Below are 26,069 nucleotides of genomic sequence, written 5' to 3' on the forward strand. Positions count from 1 at the left end.
CCTTAGGTGTGCGCGCCATGAATACAGCCTACTCCGACCTAATTACAGTGGTACTTCTAAATGCGATGAACGTTTTCAAAAAAAACTGAAGACCAAGTCAAGCTAGAGTAGAATGTTCCGACATTCTATACGTGCTTTATTAATGCTACTTTGGCTCAAAACTTTTTCAGAAACAAGGTGCCTGGGAGGCTCAGTTGGGTAAGTGGCTACCTTCAGCTTGGGTCATGATCCCAGGGTCCTGGAACCGAGCTCCGTGTCGGGCTCCCTGCTCAACGGGAGCCTGCTTCTCCCTCCCCCTCTGCCTGCTGCTCTACCTCTTGTGATCTGTCAAATGAATAAATGAAAAATCTTTTAAAAAAATACCTTTCTAAAAAAATAAATAGAAATAAATAAATTTAAAAAATTTAAAAATACCTAATAATACAATTGGCACTTGGATAATTAAAAACACACACACTTACACTTTTTCAGAACAGACTCTGAGAGAATTAAATCTCCCTTCACAGTCACCGTATGTTAGATACCCACGTGCACATACACACACTGCCCACTGTATGTACCTGTTAGGGTCCAGTGATGCCTTTGGCCATTTCCAAAAGGTGTACTCCGTCGAAGAATGAGCATTCACTCCCACAGAGGACAATCGAAACAATGTGCCAGAGGGACATCGCTAAAACCAGCTTCTTTACCTTACAGACTTCTATTTTGCTGTGGGGAAAGATACATCTTGCACAGAGTCCCTCTCAGTTAAAACTGTGGGAGAAACACTCCGATCAGAAGCCACTTTGCCAATAAAATATTGCAACCTTTATTTAAAATAAAACACAAGTTGGCAAGCCTTGTGAGACAACAGGCAGACAGCATTCCCCTTTCAAGGGCCTCATTTATTTACATCAAGTTTAACACTGTTAGCAGTTCACAGTCAGACAACAGGGTGAGAGAATTAAATTAGAAAAACAAAACACCTGAAAATATATTACAAGAACAAACACCTGACAACACTGGTAGTGTGACCCATGATTGATGTGTTTTCAATGACATCCCATATTGTCTCACTGTGTCCCCTCAGCGGTACACACAGTGCCAGGCCCTCCAGGCCTCACCCCCGTGCACCCACCACGCATACACCTGTGGAGTGTGACCTTTGGTATAAACGCTAAACAAGTTTTAAAGACTGAATCATGGGTTTTAGGACAAAGTTTTGTCAACCACCATAAAATGTTCAAACTTCTTTTTGACAAGCATAAAACTGGGTTTCTCCACTGATAGTCATTACAGAATCAGATTGCAAGAAGGAAAAGTGTGGGGTCTACCCAGGAGACGGGGGTTCTGAGGATGCATACACAGCTCAGTCAGCCTGGTTGTGGCCAACACACCAAACCAGGGCACAGTTTCTGTTCATCGCGGGGAAAGATCTGAGTAACCCCTCTTTCACCGACTCCCCTCATTTCTCAGCACAACAATGGTGCAGGTACAGAATGTGGACAGAACACGTACCCTCTACACAGATCTGAGAGATGAGCATTTTCAAACATATGCCCTAAAGAACTCTGAGTACCTCACTGTCTTTTCTAGTTTCTGAATACTAATTTCTCCCAAGGACAATCGCCCTAACCAAGGTGATTTCTTAAGATCACAGAATATTTCTCTCATAATGGAATTCCAACAGTGTCCACAGTGAAAAATGGCTTGTCAAAATGGAGGCAAGCTGGCTTACCTGGCCCTCGCCTACCAGAAAAATCTCAGTCTCCGGGCATTCTTGCCAACTCTCAATACATGGTATGGTGCTTCTGAATCGCGCAGAACAGTATTTGGGATTCAACAGTGAGGACCCTAAAGCCCTACAGGATCCTGCAAGATCTTCTGAATCAAAAAGAAATTTATTTGGCATATCTGTGTTACTGTTGTGTCACAACTGATGAAAGCTATCCTTACATGTGGAATTTTTATTAACTAGAAGAAGTCCCATTCTCCAACTGAAGTTTATGCTGCTTAATTACAGCATTTGAAACTCCTATCTTGAGGCTCAGAAAAAGAACTCAATAAGCAAGCTTCAATGATACGGACTATTTCCTTTCCTGAAGCCCACTAGTGTTGGACAGTTCATCGCCACCATGTCCTGAGGAACTGACTACAACACTCCCAGACCTCAAGCCCTGTGTGTACAGCTCAGCAACTTGGAGGGATATGCAGGACCCAGAAACTTGCTCCTCTGAGTAAAATGATGAACAAAGGTTTTCACAGAACACATACAGAGGGCATGTATGGGGTGTAGTCTGAGGACAAAGTGGAGGTTAGGCTTTCGACTTAAAGGAGACACACTTTCCTTCCGATGGTCTGCAGGTTAGATCTGTTCACACGCCATCTGTGACCTTGGGCCATTACCAGGGCCTTGCTACTGTGCTCAGTATGTGTACTCAACAATGGGAAAGTTAAAGGATGTAAGCTCTCTAACAGACGTGAACAGTTTCAGATTCATAACTGTACACAAGAGCAAAGATGTGCACTTGGAGGGAGGGAAGGGTGCAGTGAGAGCAGCCTTGCCCCAGCTCACCAAGTGGGCTGGAGAAAAGTGCAGTCTGTCACATCAGCATCCTGTGGCGGGGGGGTGGTTGGCGACAGCTCAAGCAGGGACTCTCACTGACTGCAGCACTGAGCCACCTAATCCGTTCTAGCTCACTAACTGTACACCATCAACCCAGCTTACACGTCCCTCCTCCACAAAATGCATAAAACTCATCTTTGAAGGCACAATCCTCAGAGTGACCTTTACCACTCCAAGTCATCCTAGAATCAGGATGACCTGCCTTGGCCTCCTCACCCAGGGAGAAGCATGCGGTCTTCCTACCCTATCATAGGGTGGAGCCTTCCCTAATGTCCTGCTCTTGGGCTCTAGGGTACAGACTCAGAAATGAAGGAAATACCACTTTACACATGTTATCTCAAGATAAAACCTACACCTCCGGTATGGCATGAGAAACAGCAGCCCCAGAGCAGGTAAACTTTTTTTGGACACTGCAGTAAACTTCAAGTGAGACAGACTTGGGTGCTGTCTTAGTCACCTGGGTAGACGCTCTGCACAGGTGGCCCATTGCACAGCCCGGAAATCCACCCACACTTCCTGGCAATACAGGAGGGCAGGGAGCAGCCGTGAAGTTCTGGCAGTACCAGGGCAGGTAACAACAATCATTGCTACTCCGGCCGCTTGCCCAAAAAAGAAAGCCTTGCATTTGAATTTTTAAATTCTGGTAGTTGCAAAAGTGGAATTCTGTCCAAAGATTTAACTATCCTGACTATTAAGAGTGGGACAAGCTTGAGAACCAGCCCCAGACCTCTCCTCTCTGACTAGTGAAGCTAATGGCCAGTGGCAATTTCCTGGGTTGTCACAGGCATCTGTAGGGCTGCCTTGGCCTACCTTTGTCAGAAGGGTAGAGGCTCCCCTGAAGCTGCCTTTCCCTCTCTCTTTCCTGCTCCCACACATCCCAAACCAAAGCATTTACAAAAACCTGAGCTACTGGCTTGACAGAGCTGAGACAGAGCTGTAGATAGCTGGGGGGCGGGGGGGGGGGTCTATTAATTCATTATTAGAAACATACATCCACCTACATAAGAAAACTGGTCATAACAAATGCTTAGGGCACAGAGATGGACCCAAATCCAGGTAGAACAAGTTAATGCCAAGCAAGATGATGAAACCCAAAAATCGTGACGAATAAAAACATAGACAACCCTGTCGGCCCAATGCAAACTCCTATAGAGGCAGAGCCTGATAGTAACAATGACATTAACAGCAAAACTGGAAGCGAGAGGTCAGAATGCAGTGTAGCTGTAACTCAAAAGTGGCCACCAATGCAATTTACTCTGGGGTATTTTATAATCTAATAGGCAAATTGTTTGGCTATTCATTTCAGAAACACGCGCGCACACACGCGCACACACACACACACACAAACACACACAGATGATGAATGTCAAGCTCATTTCTAACTGGCAGGAAATCCTAGAAAACTAATTCCCAAAGTGCACTGGTTCTACAGCCATCTGATCCCACCCCTCTCCTCCCCTCCCAAAGCCCCCAACAAAACCACACTGGACATCAGTTAAAAAAGACACTGTCAACATCAACAGGTACGAGTCTGCGCCCACCATGTCGGGATGCTGTCTGAACATGTTGTGGAAAAACGGTCAAGGAAAAGAGGGCCTCAATTCTTCCTGAGTCAAGGTCCCTGGAAGAGCTGCTGTATTCCGGAGTACTTTTTAATGATTACAATTGAACCAGAAAGTTGTGGGCACCTGGGTGGCTCCGTCAGTTAAGCGGCTGCCTTCGGCTCCGGTCCTGATCCTAGGGTCCTGGGATCGAGTCCCTCATTGGGCTCCCTGCTCAGCAGGGAGTCTGCTTCTACCTCAACCCCTCCCCTTGCTCTCTCTCTCTCTCTCAAATAAATAAATAAAATCTTTAAACCAGGAAGTTGGTCCGCAGTTTTCTGAAGTAATTCGGCTGAGCTACAATTTTAGCAAAACACTTACTATGCCTGCACATATTCATTTAATAGTTTCCTATTTACAAATGTGGTAAGTCATGGGGTGATTACTTATATATTTTCATTTTCCGGTCTCCCACAGGCAAAAGCCTATTAAGTCAATCAGCATCTAACCGACTGTTTGATCTCCTAAATATAGACAGTAATAATACAACCTTATAGTTAAATTACATTTGATACTTTTCTCAAAGTGCTTTCACATACATTACCTCATAGTCATTAAAATGATATGGAATAAAGTTTTATTTTTAAGAAAAAGGAATGTAGGACTAGGTTTTTTAAAACTCAAGTTGGTATTTCTTTATTACAAAGTGCAGACTACTGCTGTGTTGCCAGGGTCTGTCCAAAAGAATGGCCCCACACATTTTTCTAAATACTGAGTTATACTGAATGCCTCCTTCGCTGGTGTTGCCATGACTCAACATTCAAGCCCCTTAAGGTCAGAGAGTGCCAGGTGCATGTGCTTTAGAAAATGTGCAGCACTGTGCAGACTGATTGTCTATCTGAGCCACTTTTTTTTTTTTTTTTTTTTTTTGCAGTATCTCACAAGGCAGCAGGAAAAGGTGGAAAGACCCCACAACCAGAAAGTCCAGAGACCTGAACCCAATATAGCCTTGGCTCTGCCACTAACTAACTGAGACAGTGGGCAAGTAACTTCACCACGCTCTCTTCCAATTTCTGAAGCTGTGACCAAAAGGGCTGGGGTCCTGACAATGTTCAGACAGTGCTGGGTATCTAAAACACCTGGAGGGATTCTCAGCTGAGACCTCACCCCACTGGGAAGTCTGACCAAGGGTAAGCCAATGCATCAGACCATTTTAAATGCCAGGGATTTCGTTGCCCATCCCTGGCCAAGACTCACCAGACTGAGTGTTAATAACAGCAGGAGCAGCGCCCACTTACAGAGTGCTCGTTATGTGCCAGGCACTCAAGCTGAGCATCTTACATACATTATCTCACTGAATCCTTACAACAACCCTGAGGTAGTTACTATTATTATCCCTGTTTTCCAATGTGGAAACTAAGGCTCAGGAAGGTTAAATGACTTGCCTTCTAGACTGGCTTCGGAGTCTCAACTCTTAATCACTATCCTTTAAAACTCAAAAGCTCCATGACTTTAGTTAAATAAACATGGGCTATACCTTACCAAAGTCAGCATGTTTTGTTAACTGGGTACTATTTTACTAGCCAATTTTCAATTGCATTGTAAGAAAATTCTAATTTAAACCCCAAAATACAACTGGCAAAGGGTCTCTAATGATATCAATGAACAGGGGTTCATTTGGAAAAACACTGAATCAATTTCTTAGGGCCAACTTTTTTAAGGCTATATCTATGAAAATCACAATGGAAGTCTGTAGGAAAATACACACACTTTAATCTTACACAAAGCCTTTTAAGAAAATACTTCATGTAAAGCACAATCAAGATGTATTCTACACAAAACACTGCATTTTAAGGTAAGAAATCTAACTGAAACCCTATTATCCATAGGTGAAAGGACATAAGCGGTGCCAACCCAAAGGTATGCACATGTATCAACCACTTTAGAAAGTTGTCAACACTTGCAGAAGGCCTCGTGCTCCTGGCTTTGCTTTTAAAGAAGACTATGTTTTTAGTTTGGAGAAGCTGTTTTCTCTGCTGTGAATTCAAACTTTAAAATTTACATAAGATTATTTTAAAAATCTAATCCTTTTCTATTAGATAAAGGAGCAATCTAAATGATATTTTTAGAGTAAGTTGACAGTGCCTCTTTCACTTGACCCTGGAGTCCCACACAGTTCAAGCATCATGTGGATGGGCTGTGCTACAATCGTTCATGCTGCTCCTGACAGTGTTGAGAAAAAGCAAATTCATTTCATGAACTTATTGAGCACCTACTGCAGGCAAGACAGAGCCAGGTGCTGCCCCTGAGTAAGACACTGTCCCCGTCCTCAAGACTGTTCTGCCATGAGAAAACCAGGGAGCTTACACACACTCAGTAGTGTTCCTCCAAGGCTTATTTTCAGAGCTCTCAAGGAAAGATCCCTTGCTTAAAAAAAAAAAAAAAGTCCCCTGAAAAAAACACAATTATAATTAACCCATCAACTTGCACCCCACAATGACAGATAAACTTAAAAGCAGCATAATACCCTAAAGTTTTAGCTTTCCCTGTCCCACCCTTAAAAAAGGCTAATGGCTAAAACGATTTCAAGTTCACAGAAATGACTGCTGAAGGGGAGTGGCAGACAGGAAGGTGGGAGGACCACGGACCCGTGTCCAGGTTAAAGGGAACTCCGTCTCCTCGTCCACCTACCACAGGAAGCTCTGCGGGACCGCTAGCTGCCTGTGCTGCCTGTCAGTAACCTCTGGCCACGGCTTATCCACACCCTCCCAGGAAGGCCCGGGATTGTCTCCTCCCTTCTTACCCTGCTCCTGACCTGGGCCTCCTTTGGAGCAGTCACAGTAAGAATCAGGGTTTTCTGTCTAATGAAAACTGAATTTCCTCCTTGGTCAAAGATGACAAACTCTGTCCAAAACATAGTTTTTCCTCCTTAGTATTCTAGCCCAGTTAGCATCATCTCACCACTTCAACATTTCCATTACCTGCTACTGAGCAAAGAGAATGCAAATCATTCAACATAACAAGGCTGCACTGAAACAGCTCTCAAAGGGATAGCTATACACTTATTTGCAAATGGCCCTTAAGAAGATGTAGCATTACCTTCACTTAACAGATTAAGAGATGGGGCTGTGGCTTGACAGTGGATCGATGACAGAGCTAGGAAGAAAACTCACAGGTCATCAGTGTTCAATTCCTATCTTCCTAAGTTAATATTCCTTTGGGAGGAAAATAATGTATTTATTCTCTCGTATCAGGTTCTCCTTGGGCAGGTGTGGGAGGTGGTTGTAAAGCTTTAAAAAGAGAATGAAGTGTTAATTAAAATTAGACCTGATATCAAGAATATTAGTAATATCTAATTGATTAGGTTCAGTTCCATATGATCCTAATTAGCTTCCATAATAGTAACTGAACAGGAAAGGAAAAAGCCCATTTTTCAAGGCAAAACACATTTGGGGGTTAAGTCACTAGATTTCTAGGATTTAATCAGTGTTTCCTGGAAATGACCTGCCCCCTCAATTACGCATTTTTCAAGGAGAGGTGAAATGACAAAATAAATATCAAAGAGTGTTCCCAATAGGATATTTACAGACAAGCACAACAACAAGGGGGAGGGGGATATGTGAAAGGAGAGAAGCATAGGAGAATAATTTGGGGTGATTCACTTGAAATCCACAGAGAGTGAGAGAATGTTTCTCCTTATCCTCTACCTAGCCTGGGTCTAAGGTGATAAGGGAGGAGAAAGGTATAGAGAAACGGTGGTTGGGACCAAGTCAGTTTCTCGAAAACTCTGTCACAGACATCTGAACCTGGCTGCTGGATTCCAAGAAGAGACATCCCTCCCTGGTATTTTAGCTGATTAAAAAAATACAGAGCTGCTCAATTCCTTGGCCAGTATGTCAGTATGCAGGGACACCGTATCAGAAAAGGATTCCCAAGAGAACCTGTACGTGACCACTATTTTCAAAATCAGCATTGGTTAATGCCCAGAAAACTGCCGGAGATAAAGGAAGACAGCCTACCCAGCGCAGAGCAGAGAGGAACCACTAAGGAGACCCCTATGCCTATGATTTATAGATGGGCACCAGCAAGTAGAAACCCAATCCTGGTCCATTAGGAAATCACGAGACTGGGAGAAAGGACTTCTGCTCATCAGTGGAGAAGATGTGAGGAGGAGGTTTCAATCTCCCTGACTACTTCCTAGCATTCTTTTACTTCCTGCACCAACTAGCACACCACGGGGAAGAGGACGGGAGCACACCCAGCAATCTGATCTGTAGTTCCTACTACTGCAGGGAGCTCTGCAGAAACAGCTGCGCTCAGCAGCCTCAAAGAAAAGGTCCCTCGGTACATTCCCAGCTTTCCCTTCTTCTGTCCCACCCCATTCACTTGGCGAGGTGGCACGACATTACCGATAGTACCTACTGGAGCCGCAAGTCAACCCTCCTGTGTGAGATGCAGAGTGAGTGCCACAGGGTGAGTGCCACGGCCAGTCCCCGGGCAGGCGCGGGCCTGCAGCCTTGCCGAGAGCAGCCCCATGACACCGCCGCGCAGCATTCTGGGTAGGAGCGGCCTGGACTGGGTTCTTTGCGGCCTGACATACACACATTCCCTGGTGTTCCGGGGCACCTTCCAATTCTGTCCCCGACTGCTCCGTCCCCATCTCATTTCCCTGTCCTACGTGTTTTGCTTTTTGTTATTTTTGAGATGAACCTGTAAACGTGAGAACTCAGAGATCTGAGGTACTTCACATAAACACACTCAAGTATCAGTCTTTCATTTTTTGAAAACAAGAACACAGGAAAACAAGCCCCTCCCCCTCTCCCCTCAGAACTGTGAGCATCTTCCCACGAGGCTCACAGTGGCTACCTCTGCACCACGTCGCTGATCTCCTGCACACATGACAATAAGTTATTAAGGACAGGGTTCGCCCCGGGCACCCCGGCAGCGGCCGAAGACACCTGCAGCTCCTGCAGGCTGAGTTCCAGTTTGCTCACAGCCTCTCGGAAGGCAAATTTGTTGCGCGTTTGAGGGATGCAGTCCACATAGCCTGAGCAGTAGTCAAGGAGCTGGTGGCCAGTGTCCACCAGCTGGCTGTTGGGCACAGGTTCTGTGATGGCACTGGACAGTAGGTCAGCACATTCCAGCAGGGCCTCTTTGCTGATTTTGTCTGCTGAGATTTTCTCAGCCGCCTGTTTGGTTTTTCTCAGGGCCACTTTAGTACCTGCTGTGCCATTAGCCATTTTGGCTGGCGAGATGGAAGATGTGGGCAGAGGCACTTGAGGCGGAGGCATCACTGGCCTCCCGGCTTTCCCACCGCCAGGCACTGCCCCCGGAGCGGCCTTTTTCCCTCCTTCCTGTGTTTCTAGTGCGGGCTGTCCTGCAGTCGGGGCGGTCGGCTCTTCCGTGGGGTCTGAGCACAAGGACGGATGCTGCAGTAGTCTCATCACTGGGGGTGGGGGTGGGGCACACTTTGGTTTTACCCGTCGGGGTCGGTCCTTGTCTCCAGAGGATGTGACCTGATGCTCAGATAAGAGTTTGAATTTATTGCCCTGAGAGTCTGTGCCAATGAGCTGCACGTCAGCGGGAGTGTGCTTCAGAGTGGGTGAGATAAGGACTGGCACTTTGTGGTTGTGAGTGGTTGGGAGGGCTGCTGCAGCCTTGGCCGGAGAAGACCAGCCCGTCTGATCGCCGTCCTCTGGGACTCCAGCCATGCCGAGTCGCGCCCCACCATTCCTCTCCTTGCTCTTTGGGGCAGCTGCCACTCCGGCCACCCCCGCCCCTGGAGAGTCCTTCTCTGTAATGGCTGGATCCCCAGAGGGGGTTCTGAGAGGAAGAGCCGTGGCTCCTCTGGGCAAAAGTTTGGCTTTTGGTCTCTCCCTGCTTGGAGCAGCACCTTCCTCTGATTTTTTTGGAAGCATGTCATTGGCCCTGTCCACATTCTCTTCTGGCTGAGAAGAGGTGGACACTGTCCTTTCCAGCTGGAGTTTGGACCTCTGGCAGTTCCTGGGAAGGGTCATTGCCATCCTATCCTGCTCTGGAAGCCCTGAGGACATGGAAGACGTAGAGTTTGACCTTGGAAAAGGCTTGGAAGTGTCATCAATGGCTGTGGGTTTCCCCGCTCGTAAGCCCAGTGTCTTTTTGATTAAGCGTGGTGTAAAGAAGCCTGTGATGCCAGACCACCCGCCCCCAGCAGTGCCACTGCCCCCGCCCCCACCGCCATCGTCATTACAGAGGTTCCTCTGCGCAAAGCTCCCCCCATAGCACTTGGGTGGCACCAGATTCGCCTCTTGCTGGGCAGGAGTGAAAGAGAACCCATCAGCATGCTGCAGAGAAGCAACAGATGAGAAGTTACCCGTGAGCTCATATTTCTTGTGGGGCTGATTCTCCATTTCTCGGAAGGAGCTGCTGCGTTTGGGGGGTGTGGGAGCATTTCTCTTTTTCATGAAGGAGCTGAAGAAGCCTCCCTTCCTGTCTCTGGTGAAGCATGTCTCTTTGGCATCTTCCAAGAGGCTGCTGGGTGACTTGTCTCTTTGTTTTCGAGGCAGTGCTGGGGACCCAGTGGGGGCCTGTGCACCTCTAAGGAACCCTGATGAGAAACAGCCAGTCAGTAATGTGAAAGACAAACAGTGACTCCATTACACCTGAGTAACTAAGGTTACATTGTAAGAGTTTTTTCAGGATCTCTTAAATGTCAGGCATTAGCAAGACTCAGAGAAAACTAATAAATACAGTATCAATACTATTTCACACTTGGGGCGCCTGGGTAGCCCAGTGGGTTAAGCCTCTGCCTTCAGCTCAGGTCATGATCTCAGGGTCCTGGGATCGAGCCCCGCATCGGGCTCTCTGCTCAGCGGGGAGCCTGCTTCCCCCTCTTGCTCTCTGCCTACTTGTGATCTCTCTCTCTGTCAAATAAATAAATAAAAATCTTAAAAAAAAAAAATACTATTTCACACCGATGAGTGTCCCAAATACAACACAGGCTATAAATGCAAAGGAACAACCCACTGATTTTCACCTCGACATCTGACTTTTCTCTAAAAATGACAGCACGCCCTGACCTCATCTATCAGGCAGTTTTTGCCAGAATTATAAGGACAGTAAGCGGCTGGGATTCGGGAGCTGAGGAAAGAGAGCAGGAGGCTGAGCTGGGCAGCGGACGGAGAGATCGGGACTAACGCCAGCACTGCGGGGCTGAGCCCAAGAGCAGGAGCCGTTTCAATGCCAGCCGCTCTCTCCTCAGGGAAGACGGGCAGCACAGTGGAGATAAAGCATCATCCCCAAGGTTCTGGAAATGAAGACAGTTTCCTTCTACCCGCCTAGCGACCAGTACCTGGTGCTGAACTAGAAGCAGAATTTTCTGTGGCATCCTGTGCCCCTTCGATGTTCTCCTTGTTCTCCACCTGTTTCTTCAGCGTCCGCGTCTTGGAAGGAAGTATAGGCAGTCGGGGCAGGTATGGAACAACAGATGAGGAGGAGGCGGCTCTCCCAAGCTCCTCAGCTACCTCTGTGAGGACAAAGGGACTGATAAAAAACCGTTTCATGACACAGAAAAGGTTTTCTTCTCAGAAAAGATACACAACTGAGAAAAAAACTGGAAAAAAGAGCACTCAAATATGTAATGGAATCACAGAGTATGGACTCTTCTACACCAGGCTTCTGTGGCCCAACACTGCGCACAGCCTCATCCACGATGTGGCCTGTGGCGGGGGCTTTCTCTCATGGTGTATCGTTCAAATGTGTGACTCAACCAAAATTGAATCCATTTCTCTTTTGATGGGTATTTAGGCTGCTTCCAGTTTTGGCCTACTGTAAGTAGGCCACTAGGAACACCCGGCTACGTGTCTTTTGCTTCAGAATCACACGTATATGTCTGCTGGGTACATCCCTAGGAGCATGACTGGTGGGTTACAGGGCGCACAACACTCAGCTTCACTGGGTCCTGCCGAACTGTCTCCCAAGATGGCTGTACCAATCTATACTCCCACCCGCATTGTATAAAAGCTCTGGTTACTCTGCCTGCTTGCCAGAGTTTGATATTATCCGTTTTGGGGGGCTCGATTTTAATTTTAGCCATTCTGGTATTGGTATATAGTGGCATCTCACTGTTCTATTTTGGACTTCTCTGATGAGGAGTAATGTTAAGTAAGAATGGTTTCATGGGCTTTCAAATCATTTGGCTAGCCTTGTTTACTGAGTGCTTGCTCAGAGGCTGAACAAAGGCGACAGATTTCTGGAGTTATTTTCATTTTTAGGTTGCACCTTACACCAAGAAGGAGGGTAGATACATTTCATTTTATGCAAATGAAGCAAATGAGGCTCGTGAAGCATTTTGAACATGGCTATGTGTTTTGTGGCTCCTACTGGGGCAAAGACATACTTTGGTATTCATTCCAGAACAAAATGAACCAAGTGAGAGCAATTAAATTTTTGGGTAACTATTTCAAAACTCAGTGCCCTCACAAGAATGGGTACATGGCACATAACCCAAGCCATGCCAGCAAGACTCTTTTCCTACGCTGCTATATACAGCAGCTGGCAGAGAGACATAAACTATGAGGATATGACCTCAAGGATGCTAGCAACTGTGCCCCATGCCTCTTGGAAGATTCCGAGGATGACATCAATGCAGAGACAAAAGTAAAGTGATACTGGGTGGGAGAGGATGTGGAAGGAGGAAGTCCCAAAACTACTTGAGTCTGTGGCTTCTACTGACTTTGAACCAAACCAGGGTTTGGTTATGAGCAAATAAATCCTCCTTTTATTGCTTTAGAAAGCTTGGGTTAGGTTTTTTCCACTCACAACCAAACAATAAGTACATCCTTTTAAGGTAGGAACTGTGTCTTATCTCTGTGTCTTCAGTAATGTGCTTCCCACAGATTAAATGCTTAATAAAATGTGGGTTAAATATCATAAATTTGTTTAGCAATTTGGAATTGCAGTTACCTTTGAAAACGGTTTGAAAATGGTTGATTTTTTAAAAGGATAGAATATTTTCAAGAGAAAACAGAAATACTTAACTAAGGAATCAACAGAAGTTAAAAGTTGACACAGAAGCATCAAAGAAATGGAGCCTGTGATTTCTACCACTCGAACGCCACACGAAGTAAAGCACAAAGAGGAAAGAAGAGGGTCGTGAGGGGCAGCTGCTCAATCTGACCCAAAGGCTGATGTGCACAAGTTTCAGCTAGCAAAGAACTAGGAAGAAAATACTTTCCATTCAACTTCAGGGTTGTACTTTTCCCTTTCTTCTTATCTTTAATGATAAGTAGCTAATGGAAGACAACAAAATTCAACTTGCCTGATTTCCTCTTCTTATATTTTAAAACCTGAACTTAAGTCATAAGCTCTTATGCTCAATTAGGAAGGACAGAAGAAATTGGAAAAATATGTGCAAAATTCTGGAGCTATACTGGAGAATCCAATCAGCACACATAACTAAGAATTCTGTTTTTAGCTCTCTAGGAATAGGCTGTCTCTGTAACAAGTGTACTGTCTGACTTCAGCACATAATTGTTAGAGGCACTGTGATACCAATGTCGGAAGCCGCCTATATGTGCCCATACATTCGTTTTTCGGGTATGAAAAGGGTTCTCACTGTTCATAACTTAACATGCTCATTTTTAAACTATTTTCCATGTCAATATATCTAAGAACATCATTTTAAATATTCAATTATATGAATGTATCAATTAGCCCACTGGATTTTTAAATTGTTCATTTTTCAATATTACAAACTACATGCTGATGTAACATCTTTATAGCTAAATCTTTATTCATACCCTTAATTATTTCCTTAAGATCTATTTCCAGAAATGAAATTTCTGGATATTGCTTTTATGATTCGATTCTGTCTTTGTAGGTATGGTTCAGGGAGACGGAATATTCATTCCTATTCATTTTTAATTCCCTTCCATATATGGTTAAGTGTTGGTGGTTTAAGAACTACCCAACTTCTTCTCTATGACGAGATTGAATTTCTAATTAAAATACAATTTCAATGTTAGAAATGAGCTTGAGACATAGAGACACATTTAAAAATAGCAAAACAGAGGGCAAAATAAGAATAACGAAGGCCAAGAATTAATTCAGTCCTCTGAAATGGAGTCCCAAACTAGAGGAGTCTATCATTTTTGGAATGTTATTATGACCCCTACCACCACCCAGACCTGGCCACCACCAATAACCTGCCAGAGTCCCACCTTCGGAAATGCTGGAGTCATGGAACATGGTTTCAAAAGCCTGATGTGTTTCAGCAAAAGAGGGCCGGTCGGCAGGGCTCCACTTCCAGCCTGTGGAACAAAAGAAGGAAGTGCTGAAAGCTCCTTGCAGAAATTAAATACCCGGGGGCACACCTGCAAGGGAGGCTACTGAGGCGGAGGTACAGCAGGTTCACAGTGAGCGAGGCAGCTGCTTCTCAGTTCCAGACTCAGGTGTAATAAACCCACTTCCCAGGGCTGGTCCTTCTATGCAGCCCCAGCTTCTGTTCTTTCTACTATAGGGATAAAGAGGGGTAGAGAGATGGTTTACGACATGGAAAGTTGTTTTCTACTGGGAAAATGAAGGAAGTGATGAGACCTGTCTTCAAACTCATTCTAACCTTACAATCAGCTGTCCATGTTCAGAAATATAACAGGATATCAGAAAGGAGGAACTTAAGAGTTCACTTTGACAAAAACAGGACAGTAAGGAAAATAACAAGACATATGCTTAAACACAATGCAATTTAATTCCCTACTCACCTTCCAGCTTTCTCATCTGTAAGAAGTCAGATGCTTGTGTTTATTCCTGAGAGGCTACTTTCAAGTATTCTCCAGTCTTTAGCAATAATTTTTATCTGCTTGAAAGCAGCCTTCCCCTACCCAAACTCTAAACCCAATTTCTTATTATCTTTATTATACAAGTAGGTTGGGGAAATTTAGTCCATACATGGGCCATGGACGACTGTGTCCGGATTCCAATTAAACTTGATGGTTTATCATATATGCCAACTGGCTGATCAATGACCAACCTTTTCTTTTCTTTTTTTTTAAAGAATTTATTTATTTATTTGAGAGAGAAAGCATGAGTGAGGGTGATGGGGAAGGGCAGAGGGAGAAGCACAGAGGCTTGATCCCAGGACCCTGAGATCATGACCTGAGTTAAAGGGAGAAGCTTAACTGACTAAGCCACTCAGTGCCCGACCAATCCTTTATATGTCAGGAGGTTGGAGTCAATCTAACACTGAGAGGAAAACGGTTTCTTATTTCTTTAATCATCCTGAATCACTGACTTAAGTCTTCAAAATTAAAATATGAAAGAAAACACTCACATGCTCTCATAAGTTCATAAACCTTAGGGGGGCATCCTTCAGGTTGTTCCATTCGATAGCCTTTCTCCAATAGATCATACACCTGAGACAGGTCAATGCCTGGATACGGTGACATTCCATATGTAGCAATTTCCCACAACAGTACCCCAAAAGCTGCAAAAGGGATGTAAAAAAAAGCGGAATGTTTCTTCTGGTTTGTTATCTATTTTATACGATTAGGTAACTTCTCTTTCAAGTTTTGGATTAACATCCACACAGTTACAATATTAGTAAACTGTTCTAATTCTTATAGCATTCTAATTTTTACATCTGAACTTGTCCTAAGTTATCTGCTGCAAAATGATTCAGATATACCTCAAGACCATTTTCTATAAATTTCCCAATTTTTTTTTGAAGATTTTTTATTTGAGAAAGAGCACGCATGAGCACACTATACAGGAGCAGGGAGGGAGGGACAGAGGAGGGAAAGAGAATCCCAAGCAGACTCCCCACTGAGTGCGAGCAGGGTTTGATCTCTCATCACCGACACACCAAAATCACAAACCAAGCCAAAATCAAGAGTCCGGCGCTCAACCAACCGAGTTACCCAGGTGCCCCATTAATTTCCCAATTTTTAGATTTAACCGTAGTGAGGGAGAATAAATTATGACCATAAAAAGTCTGGGACAGAACCAAACTACTCTTAGAACAATCTATGATCTATTTAATGAGTTCCAGTTTTTCAGCTAATAGTGAAGGAGTAAAATAGAAAACGGACTCTCTTAAAGTCAGAGGGGGAAAAAATCACACTAGCAAAGAAAATTTGCTTGATTTTGTCACACATTATTTCTGAGTTTGAGATTTCTGTAAAAAGTGACTCGGCATCTTTCAACTATTTCTGTTGGCCTATAACCCAAATTTCTAGACTTGTTCAGTCCAAGAGCCTCTGCTAAATCAGACTGCTTTCCAGGGTAACAGAAACAAGATGAGTTAGTTACAAGGACAAACTCTAGGTACAATTCCATCATGCCTTCCTTGAAGAGAAGAGGCTACTCTGTGTCACAGTACTTCGAAAATGAGCAATAAATTTATGGAAACAGGGACAAGATCAGTAAAATTCCAATGCAATCCAAGATCTAGACTGTGAGCTCTTTGAAAGTGAGAACTTTTTCCCCCCACTTTCCTCTTTACACTTCTATGCTAAGTGCCTAACACAATGCCTGGCAGATAATAGGTATTTAATAAATCCTTGCTGAATGAAAGATGGGGGCCAAGGCAGAGTTTACTGATTACATAAATGAGAAGCTTTAAAGAATTAAGAACATTAAAAACCTAAAATGACAGACACAGAAAAAGTCCCTTCCAACCTTACCCCAGACATCAGATTTAATTGAGAAGGTATTGTAGGCAAGACTCTCTGGTGCTGTCCATTTAATAGGAAATTTGGCTCCAGCATGTGCAGTATAGGTGTCTCCCGTCATCAATCTACTTAAGCCGAAGTCGGCCACTTTCACCACATGGTTTTCTCCTACGAGGCAGTTACGGGCTGCGAGATCTCTGTGGAAAAGAGAAACCTAATGTGATTCCATTCAGATGTTGAGAAAAATGGCCATGAACAGTCTCTTCTTGGTCCTTTGTGCTGTAAGCAGAGTTGGTTAAGTCCATGCTGACAGATACAACAGCACCTGATGATAGCGGCTAACACAGTAGAAAGCCACTAATTATATATCACTTGTAGAGTCATCACCAAGAGGCAGTTATCTGATACTAGAATAAAGCAGACTTCAGAACATGGGTTCCTATTTACCAGTACACTGGGAGAAGTTTCAGAGGTGAGCAAAAGATGCTTTTCTACAAGGCTTTACTTTAAGTTCTTTACTAAAACAGAAAGCTATTTTTAAAATTAAGCCATTAGGTAGAGCAAAAGGTTCTTAGAAATGGTCCTGGGCAAAATAAAGAGCATTCTGTTTTAAGAATTAGCAAAGGCCCATTAATACTTTAACCAAAATACTGTAGGTTTATAAACTGGAAATGACATTACAGTGGGTGGGTCCTGTAAAAGAGAAAACTGCTTTTCTGGGTCATCTGGAAATTTCCAGTAAGGTTCTCACATTCTTTTATTTGCACATCAAGCAAGGTAGCTTCATGGTTTGTCACAGGCCACAATCAGGCTTTACACACCTATGGATGAAATTCTTCTTCTCTAGATACTCCATTGCAGAGGAGATCTGAGTGGCCATGTACAGCAGGACCACCGCAGTCACCTCTTCTCGGCTGCACTCTCGTAGATAATCGAGCAAGTTGCCATACGGCATGTACTCAGTCACGATGTAAAATGGTGGCTCCAAAGTACACACACCTGATAGTTGAAGAACAGAGCTTGTTTTATTAGAATATTTCCAGAAATTCCCAACCACTTCGACCAGATTAACAGACACATTTTAAAGTCTAGCTTAGCAGTAATCTTTTCCCTACCTGCCACCAAACTCTCCTAAAATAACACAGCAAAGTTCAGCTAAAAGTGGTTGATAAGGGAGTCCTGGCTTTCATTACATCATTCTTTGGAAATCCACAGGCATCTGAGTATCTGCCTGCTTGGGGAAAAGCATTAATTTCATAAAGGGTCAAGAAGACCAAAATGTCCTTAGTTCCATACATGCCCGTGATTCCCATCCACACCTGCACACTAACGTTTATCTTAAAGTAACAGCAATTGTGTGTATGTTGAGGACCAGATGAGCCCAGCCCGCATCATGCTTTGTAAAAAGACTGTTTCCACAGTTAAGGATTTCACTGATACATGGAAGACTCCTTGCAAAGAATCAAAAAGAAACTATTTCCTTTGGGACAGCGTGGCTCAAGGTGAACGAAGAAACTGGTCCTCCTTTAAGAAGGGCCGAGAGTTCAGTCACTAGTTTCTTCGTGACCTGAACGGGTGAGGAGCCGTTCTGCCACAGGACAGCACCTGCTGCTGAGGAAGGTAAACCAATGTGTGTGGCCACAATTTGGAATCTGCTTCTTTTCAACAGTTCTTTGTTTCATGTCTGTCTATTTTGTAAAAATATTTTTGACAATGTTTGGTGTGGTATCATTCTGAGTAATCTTGAACCTTGATTCTGAGGCAACTACCATATGTTGGCCAGTTTTATATATTATAATCAACTCAGGCCACTTTCCTCAGCAATTTTTATTAAAATTTTTTAAAATTAATTTATGTATGTATGTATATATGTGATCTCTACATTGAACTTGGGGCTCAAACTCATGGTCCCAAGATTAAGAGTAAGATGCTCTACTGAATGAGCAAGCCAGGGACCCCGTTTCAGGGCAATTTTTTTTTTTTTTAAGATTTTATTTATTTATTTGTCAGAGAGAGAGAGAGAGTGAGCACAGGCAGGCAGAGTGGCAGCAGAGGCAGAGGGAGAAGCAGGTTCCCCGCCGAGCAAGGAGCCCGACGTGGGACTCGATCCCAGGATGCTGGGATCATGACCTGAGCCGAAGGCAGCCGCTTAACCAACTGAGCCACCCAGGCATCCCTTCAGGGCAATTTTTAAACAGAGAGCCTGCTGACTAAAATTAAATGTCATTAAAAATGACAGCCACTTATTGAAGTAGATTTGTACCTAGAACTTCCACCATGGTTATACAAAAGCAGCATTTGGAAATAATGGGGTTGGGAGACAAGGACCTGTGAGGAAACCTATGGTTCAGGGAATCTTCCTCACCTAATAGTTGGACCAGATTAGGATGCTTGATTTCCTTCATCACTGCAGCTTCCTTCAGGAACTCTTCCACCTCCATGGTATCTTCCTGGAAAGGGGGAAAAATAAGAAAAAAAAAAAAAAAGAAAGAAAGAAACAGAATAGGGGACAAACCCCTATTTTAATCATTGGAGTCAACTTATAATCCTAAAACTACAGCTTTAAAAGGAGGTATCTTTTGAATATTCTAGCAGCTTACTTACAGAAATTTTATTAGAACCTAATAATAGGCTCCAGAGACATCCAATTAAGAAAGAAGAGTGTCTCTAAATTTATCCAATATTTGAAACTGGAGTGAAAACTAGCAGGGCAAGCAAAATTCAGCCATCATATCCCATCACAACTGAGGCCTGGGAGACCTGGATGGATAACTCAGTTCTCTGATAGTTTACATCCCTAGGTACCTCAGCCTTCCAAAGGGGAGACAGAAAAGTTAGTTGTTTACGCATTTGTCTTCCTGACAAATTCCGTAAGGAGCAATACATGTGTGCAAATCCATGTATACTGTCTCACACTCAAAATATGCTTAATAAATATTTGCTGACTGAAACTGATCACACTCAGGAAGCCGAAGAGCACCACTTACACGTGATTCACCAGAGCTACAAGGCATATGGGAGATCTTCAGAGAATGGAATGAATGACAACTTTGTAATTGAATACTAGGATGCTTAAAGAAGGCAGTGGCATCAGAAAGAAGATTCCTGTGACTATTAGGAGAAGAAGTGATCTAATCTCAGAGAGATGGGGGAGCACAAGGCAGAGAGCTCAAAGAGACAAGAGAGAACCCACAATTCTTGAGCACTGCATGAACAATGTCGTCCAGCAGGGGTCATTCTCAGGAAGCAAAACAGCTTGTTTGGCTTTTATAACTTCTTTAATCCGCTCCTAACCTTCCACTAAGACCTACATCAACAGCCTCCAGAGACCAACCTTCCCCACATGTGGGTTTCACTGTGTCGCAGTGAACAATCTGCCCCTGCACTGTCAGCAAGGGCACTGAGGTTACTCATCAATTTGCTGATGCGCTTGGCACCAGTGGGTGGCAAGTGTTCCAAAGTTAAAGAGGGGCGCACTCATATTTCCAAGTGATTCAGCACAAAAGGAAAAAAAAAAAAAAAAGGCCTGGAAACTGTAATTCTCAGCAACCCACCTTCAACGTCTTCACAGCAACCGTAAGGCTGTATTTCTTCCAGACGCCAACATAAACTTCTCCATACTGACCACCCCCAAGCTTGTGCTTCATGGTAATATCCGTTCGTTCCATTTCCCATTTGTCATGGATGGGGGACACACCATAGACTGTGGGCTTATTACACTTGGGCGCTGGGTAATGTAACGTTGTCACCAGCCCATCGGCCACTGTGGAGTGATGGTGCACGAGCTCTGCCAGGGTGCTAAAGCGGCTCTCCGCAGTGACGTACACCTGATGAGAAAGGCAGGAGAAAAGCTAGCAACTTGAAAATAGGTCTGAAAACCCATTTCAAAGTCCATTATTTCACTGGTCTGAAGATATGAAGATAGGAGGCTCTTTTACGGAGGTAAATGAAAGAATTAAGCGATGAGGAGAAAGGAAAACACAACTTCAGTTTAATCCTCTTTACACCACTCTTCCCAGGCAGAGTGGGGGGAACGGGATTTCCAAGCTATCTTTCTGGATCCTCAAGATCACTGGTCTTCGAATATGTTGAAGCAACAAGACTGTGAAACCCAAATTCATAAGACAAAGGCAGAAATTCTGATTTAAGTAGGAAAGGGGAGAGACCTGGTCTCTGAAAGGTCATGAAATCTTGCACAGAATCTTGCACAGAACATAACTTGAGAACCACTGACTTCCTTTTTTTTTTTTTAGTAGGAAGAGAGTATTTAAGGATCTTACAATTTTTACTTAATTAGGATGTGCTTTTGAGTGGTTAGGCCATTAAAAAAAGAGCCACAAAAAAAAAAAAAAAAAAGAGCCACAATTTTATTTCAGGGTTGTTAGCAAAACAGTAGTTAATCTGTGGCAAGTAATTAAAGTATAAAAGATGAGCAGTCTTTGAACCCTATGCCCCAAGGGAGCTAGCCTGTTTATTGTTTTCCGAAAAAGAGACTTGTGTTGTATACAGATACATATTACATACAGAATTGATGATTTTTATAAGGTGAACTCACCCACATAAACCTCTCCCACACCAAGAATTATAACATTACCGGCACCCTCCCAGCTAAGCTATTCACTCCTTCAAAGGTAACCACTCTCCTGACTTCTCACAACTTACATTAGCTTTGCCTGCTTCTGAACTTACACAAATGGAATCACACTACATGCACTGTTGTGCCTTTCTTCCATTCCACTTTTCTTTATTGTGAAAGAATTCACATACCATAATGCCCACCATTTTCAAGTATAAAATTCAGTGGCTTTCCCAAAGTTATCCAACCATCACCACTATGTAACTCCAGAACACTTACATCAGCCTTCATTATGAAGAAACCCCATATCCTCAGCAACCCTTGCCACTCCCCTCACACCCTCCCCACAATGACTAACCCCTTTTACTCAACTTTACATGGGTGTGAGACTCACCTACGACATGGGTCAACACACTTTTCTGCAGAAAGCCAGAGAGTAAATATTTCAGGCTTGTGGCCATGGTGCCTCTGTCCTAACTACTCAAAGCTGCTGTAAGAATGAGAAGGCAGCCATAGAAAATACATAAACAAGCGGATGTGGCTGTGTTCCAGTAAAAATTTATTTACAAAAGCAGGAAACAAGGCGGGTCACAGATTTTCCTCAGAATGTACACAGCAGTACCACACTCATTTTTTGTTGCTGTATGAGATTCTATTTTATGAATATACCACAATTTATTAATTCATTCTGTTGTTAAACAATTAAGTGTTTCTAGTTTGGGGCTATTACAAATAATGTGACTACAAACATCCTGGACATGTCTTCTGTACACACATGCACTCATTTCTGTTGGGTATGTAAGCAGAAGTAGAGCTGCTAGGTCTCTCCTACATTATCACTTAATCTGATTCTATGTGGTTTCATCAGACACAGTATGTCTGTAGGATGATGCAAAAGAGAAAGAGAATAATTATTTTCTACTTTGTACCAGCTATTATGTTTTAAGGAAATTATTTCATTTAATCCTCATGACAATCCAATAATGTGGGATGAGAAATTGAGGCTTATAGTAAGGTCACAAAGTTAACAAAGAGAAATGGTAGAGTTACCCAGCAAACCAGGTCTGCTTACTCTTGGAGTCTGTGTGCTTTCCCCTACTATGCAGATCACATAGAAGGAAAGAACAAATGATTCAATGTAAATTTACTGTTCAACAGAATGGACATAAATCTGTGCTTCACAGTTCAGAAAGTAAAACAGCTCCATTCTTACACTACCATTCTACAATGGTTGGTCTTTCTAACAGGTACATTGCTCAATGTCCAACTAATCTATCTATACTACCCAACAATCCCAGTCTCAGAAGCCCAAATTCTTACTCTGCGAACTTTCTGGTAGCGATTATTATAAGTTTCAAATATCCAAGGCTTAATTTGCCAATATTGGGGCGCCTGGGTGGCTCAGTGGGTTAAAGCCTCTGCCTTCAGCTCAGGTCATGATCTCAAGGTCCTAGAATCAAACCCTGCATCAGGCTCTCTGCTCAGCAGGGAGCCTGCTTCCCCCCTCTCTCTCTGCCTGCCTCTCTGCCTACTTGTGATCGCTGTCAAATAAATAAAATCTTTTTTAAAAAAAGGGTTAATTTGTCAATTCTGTACAATGTACTAGATGCACATATGTGTGTGTGTATATATGTGTGTGTGTATATATATATATATATATATATGTACCTGTATATGATGATTAGAACCACTAACTTATACAGCAGTTCCCTTTACTCACCTTCAATTCTATCTTATCATTAAACTATTAATGTAATACTGTTTTTAATTCCCATTACCATATTCTTTCGAAAAAAGTAAGCTTTCACATGCCAAATAACCCAAATTCACATCAGTGATTATTTCGTTTCATGTCTGACATAAAAACTATACTCTTTAGTCATTCTGAGTATTTTTTCTAAAGAACAACCAGTCCACACCTATAGGCAGTGCTGGCCCATCTTACCTTGCCATCCGTGGTCGTATTGATCCTGTAGTGATACACACGCCCCTCGTACCTGAGCGAGATCGACAGCTGCCCGGGGCTGCTCTCACTTTCTCGCACCAGGAAACTGCCATTGATTAGACTGCTGAGTAGATACTCTGCTGCACTGCGTGACACGGGTCCATGGTACCAGGAATGTTTTTCCAAGCTGTTCACTGGGGTGATGTAGTTGCTTGGCACCCAACCTTGTCCATTCTTGGAGCGAACTTCACTCCACTCACCATTCTGGTTATAACCAAGGACTCGAAGCTTTTCACCTAGCCATGAAGTCATCAGAGAAGAGAAGAGAAGGTGTTAGGACTTTATCTCAAGCAGCAGCAGGCTACTGTCAAACTCAGTGAAAAATCAATCAGGAACTCCTATGCCAACGGTTTTTTAAAAAATTAATGAAAACAAACTTGGCTGTTCATCATATCCTGATTGACCTCTTTAGCGTGTAGCTTAAACAGAAGCAGCATAGTTAGAAATAACCTGCTGGCATTTACTAATGGCTTTTACATCAACTAAAAAAATGTCTTCAGGCAACCCCATGTGTGGTATAGTACAGTGGCATATAAAGATAGAAAGGTTATGGACCCATAAATACAGAGAAGACACTGATGGTTGCCAGCGGGGAGAGGGAGGGACAATGGGCAAAATGGGTTAAGAGGAGTAGGAGATACAGGCTTAAAGCCCTTTAGAGAATGAATAAATCACCAGGATAAAAGGTACAGCAGCACAGAGAATATAGCTGATGGTATTATAACAGCATTGTGTGATGATAGATGGTAGCTACACTTGTGGTGAGCATAGCACAACGTCTAGAATAAATTACTATGTTGTATACCTGAAAGTAATGTAATATTGTGTGTCAACTGTACTTCAGTTTAAAAAAAAAAAAAGGCAGAAATGGAAAATGACACAGCCTCACTCCTCAAAAATAATTCGGTTTTTTTCTCATATAACAGTTTGTCAAGGAATATATCTTATATATGGTTCAATGTTAGTAACAATCAAGGCTTTGGTATGAGAACCATGAAATACAAAGTTAGGGAACGCCTGGGTGGCTCAGTTGGTTAAGCAGCTGCCTTCGGCTCAGGTCATGATCCCAGGGTCCTGGGATCGAATCCCACATCGGGCTCCTTGCTCAGCAGGGAGCCTGCTTCTCCCTCTGCCTCTGCCTGCCTCTCTGTCTGCCTGTGCTCACTCTCTCTGAAAAATAAATAAATAAAATCTTAAAAAAAATTTTATTAAAAAAAAAAAGAAACACAAAGTTACTTCTAAATTTCAGTTGGCACTGAGGCAACAAAACCATTTATGTAAAAAAAAACAAAAAAATAAACAAGAAAACAAAACAAAATAGAAGCAAACCAAAGGGCTTTGAGCAATGCTTTCAGAACAAAAACTGCTGGGAAGGGTGGGCAGGTAGAACTCCCAAAGCACATTCCAGGACTCAAGTTTTAACAGTTATAGTTTCCCAACTTCCCTCCCATTCCCCAAGAATATGAGTCAGTCCTATTCATTCCTCTAAAATTAGTGTGTGGGAAGGGAAGCTGACACTGAAGCTGGAACCCAAGACAAGTTACTCAGAATGCCTTTGCTTGCTATCGATGTCAATACCCTTGATTTCTGTTAAAGTTGTGAACTTTAAACTCACTAATATACATTTTGCCCCTAAACGTGCAACTCAGACAAAACAGGAAAGGTGATAGGTATCATTAGTAATAACTAATAACTTAAATCTTTTTTTTTGGCGGCGGGGGGGGGGGGGTTAATGGAAAAGGCCTTGGGCCCCTATCTCTGAGAGATGCAGACCTTCCTGCAGAGTTCACACCTACTTCTCAGTGTCGGCAGAAGAAAACCAAACCAATTAAAATCATATGGCCCACTAGCTGTCAGACATAGGCCACTGAGGAAAAGCTCAAAATCATTATTCTGGCAGTCATCATATTTTTCCAGCAACTCACAGAAATGTTTACCATAGGATAACTTTATTACTCCCTCACCATTGACACCTGGATGTGAGACATTTAATGACAAAAACCTAGGAGTATATACTCATACACTATACATATGTACAAAGGGACAGATAGGAGCGTGTGTCATGTGGCTGTGGAAATGCACCAGTACGCAGAGAAATACTCCCCACCCGTATCTGCAGGAAAACAAAAAACTCAATGCTACTAGAAAAGCTAAATAAAACTCGTTCCTGTGTAGCTTTCCTGTTGTACCACAAAAACCAGAAAAAGTAAACATCAAGTATATCGTTGTTTCTGGTAACAGCAAGTCATCATAAGTAGGATACAGTAAAAAATCCTAGGTTTTTGTTTTCCTCTCTTTTGGAAGTTAGGAGAATTTCCTACTCTGGAAGTTGTGAGTACCATGGAAATTGATGAGTATGACTAATGGGGATGTACACATCGGCTCTACTGACAGAGGAATGTTGGGAGAACTCTTGTTTTTTAATTCAAGCAAAAAACAATCTTCAAAGAAGGAAGTAAAGTAAGAATCATTATTTTTCAAATATATTTTCTTGTCCTTTAAAATAGTAAGATAGGGGCGCCTGGCTGGCTCCGCAGGGAGAGCGCGCCACTCCTGATCTCAGGGTCCTGAGTTCAAGCCCCACATTGGGTGACGAGTTTGCTTAAAATAAAATAGTAAGATAGCTTTAGCTTTAATAGCTTTAGCATGACATCACTTTATATCAATAAGACCCTGAGAGAAAAATCTGACATTT

The 26,069-nt window shown here is 43.2% G+C and overlaps 1 protein-coding gene across 4 annotated transcripts in view; it reads right to left on the minus strand.

Annotated features, from left to right (window-relative positions):
• Positions 1-5,082: 5,082 nt before the first annotated feature.
• The window catches only part of ABL2 (ABL proto-oncogene 2, non-receptor tyrosine kinase), a 114,515-nt gene continuing 93,528 nt past the window's right edge, over positions 5,083-26,069 (minus strand). For 2 of the 4 annotated variants that reach the window (XM_080824188.1, XM_080824190.1), the window contains exons 4-13: positions 23,315-23,610; positions 20,348-20,620; positions 19,159-19,243; positions 17,615-17,792; positions 16,806-16,990; positions 15,455-15,607; positions 14,346-14,435; positions 11,477-11,650; positions 10,499-10,732; positions 5,083-10,189 (exon numbers count right to left, since the gene is read on the minus strand). In XM_080824188.1, the coding sequence (XP_080680314.1) occupies positions 9,009-10,189; positions 10,499-10,732; positions 11,477-11,650; positions 14,346-14,435; positions 15,455-15,607; positions 16,806-16,990; positions 17,615-17,792; positions 19,159-19,243; positions 20,348-20,620; positions 23,315-23,610 (2,849 nt within the window). In that variant the 3' untranslated portion in view covers positions 5,083-9,008. Of the gene's footprint in view, positions 10,733-11,476; positions 11,651-14,345; positions 14,436-15,454; positions 15,608-16,805; positions 16,991-17,614; positions 17,793-19,158; positions 19,244-20,347; positions 20,621-23,314; positions 23,611-26,069 lie in introns of all 4 variants that reach the window. The other 2 variants (XM_080824187.1, XM_080824189.1) reach the window with 1 other exon arrangement.

This window comes from Martes martes, assembly GCF_963455335.1.
Source record: "Martes martes genome assembly, chromosome: 15".
Taxonomy (NCBI): domain Eukaryota; kingdom Metazoa; phylum Chordata; class Mammalia; order Carnivora; family Mustelidae; genus Martes; species Martes martes.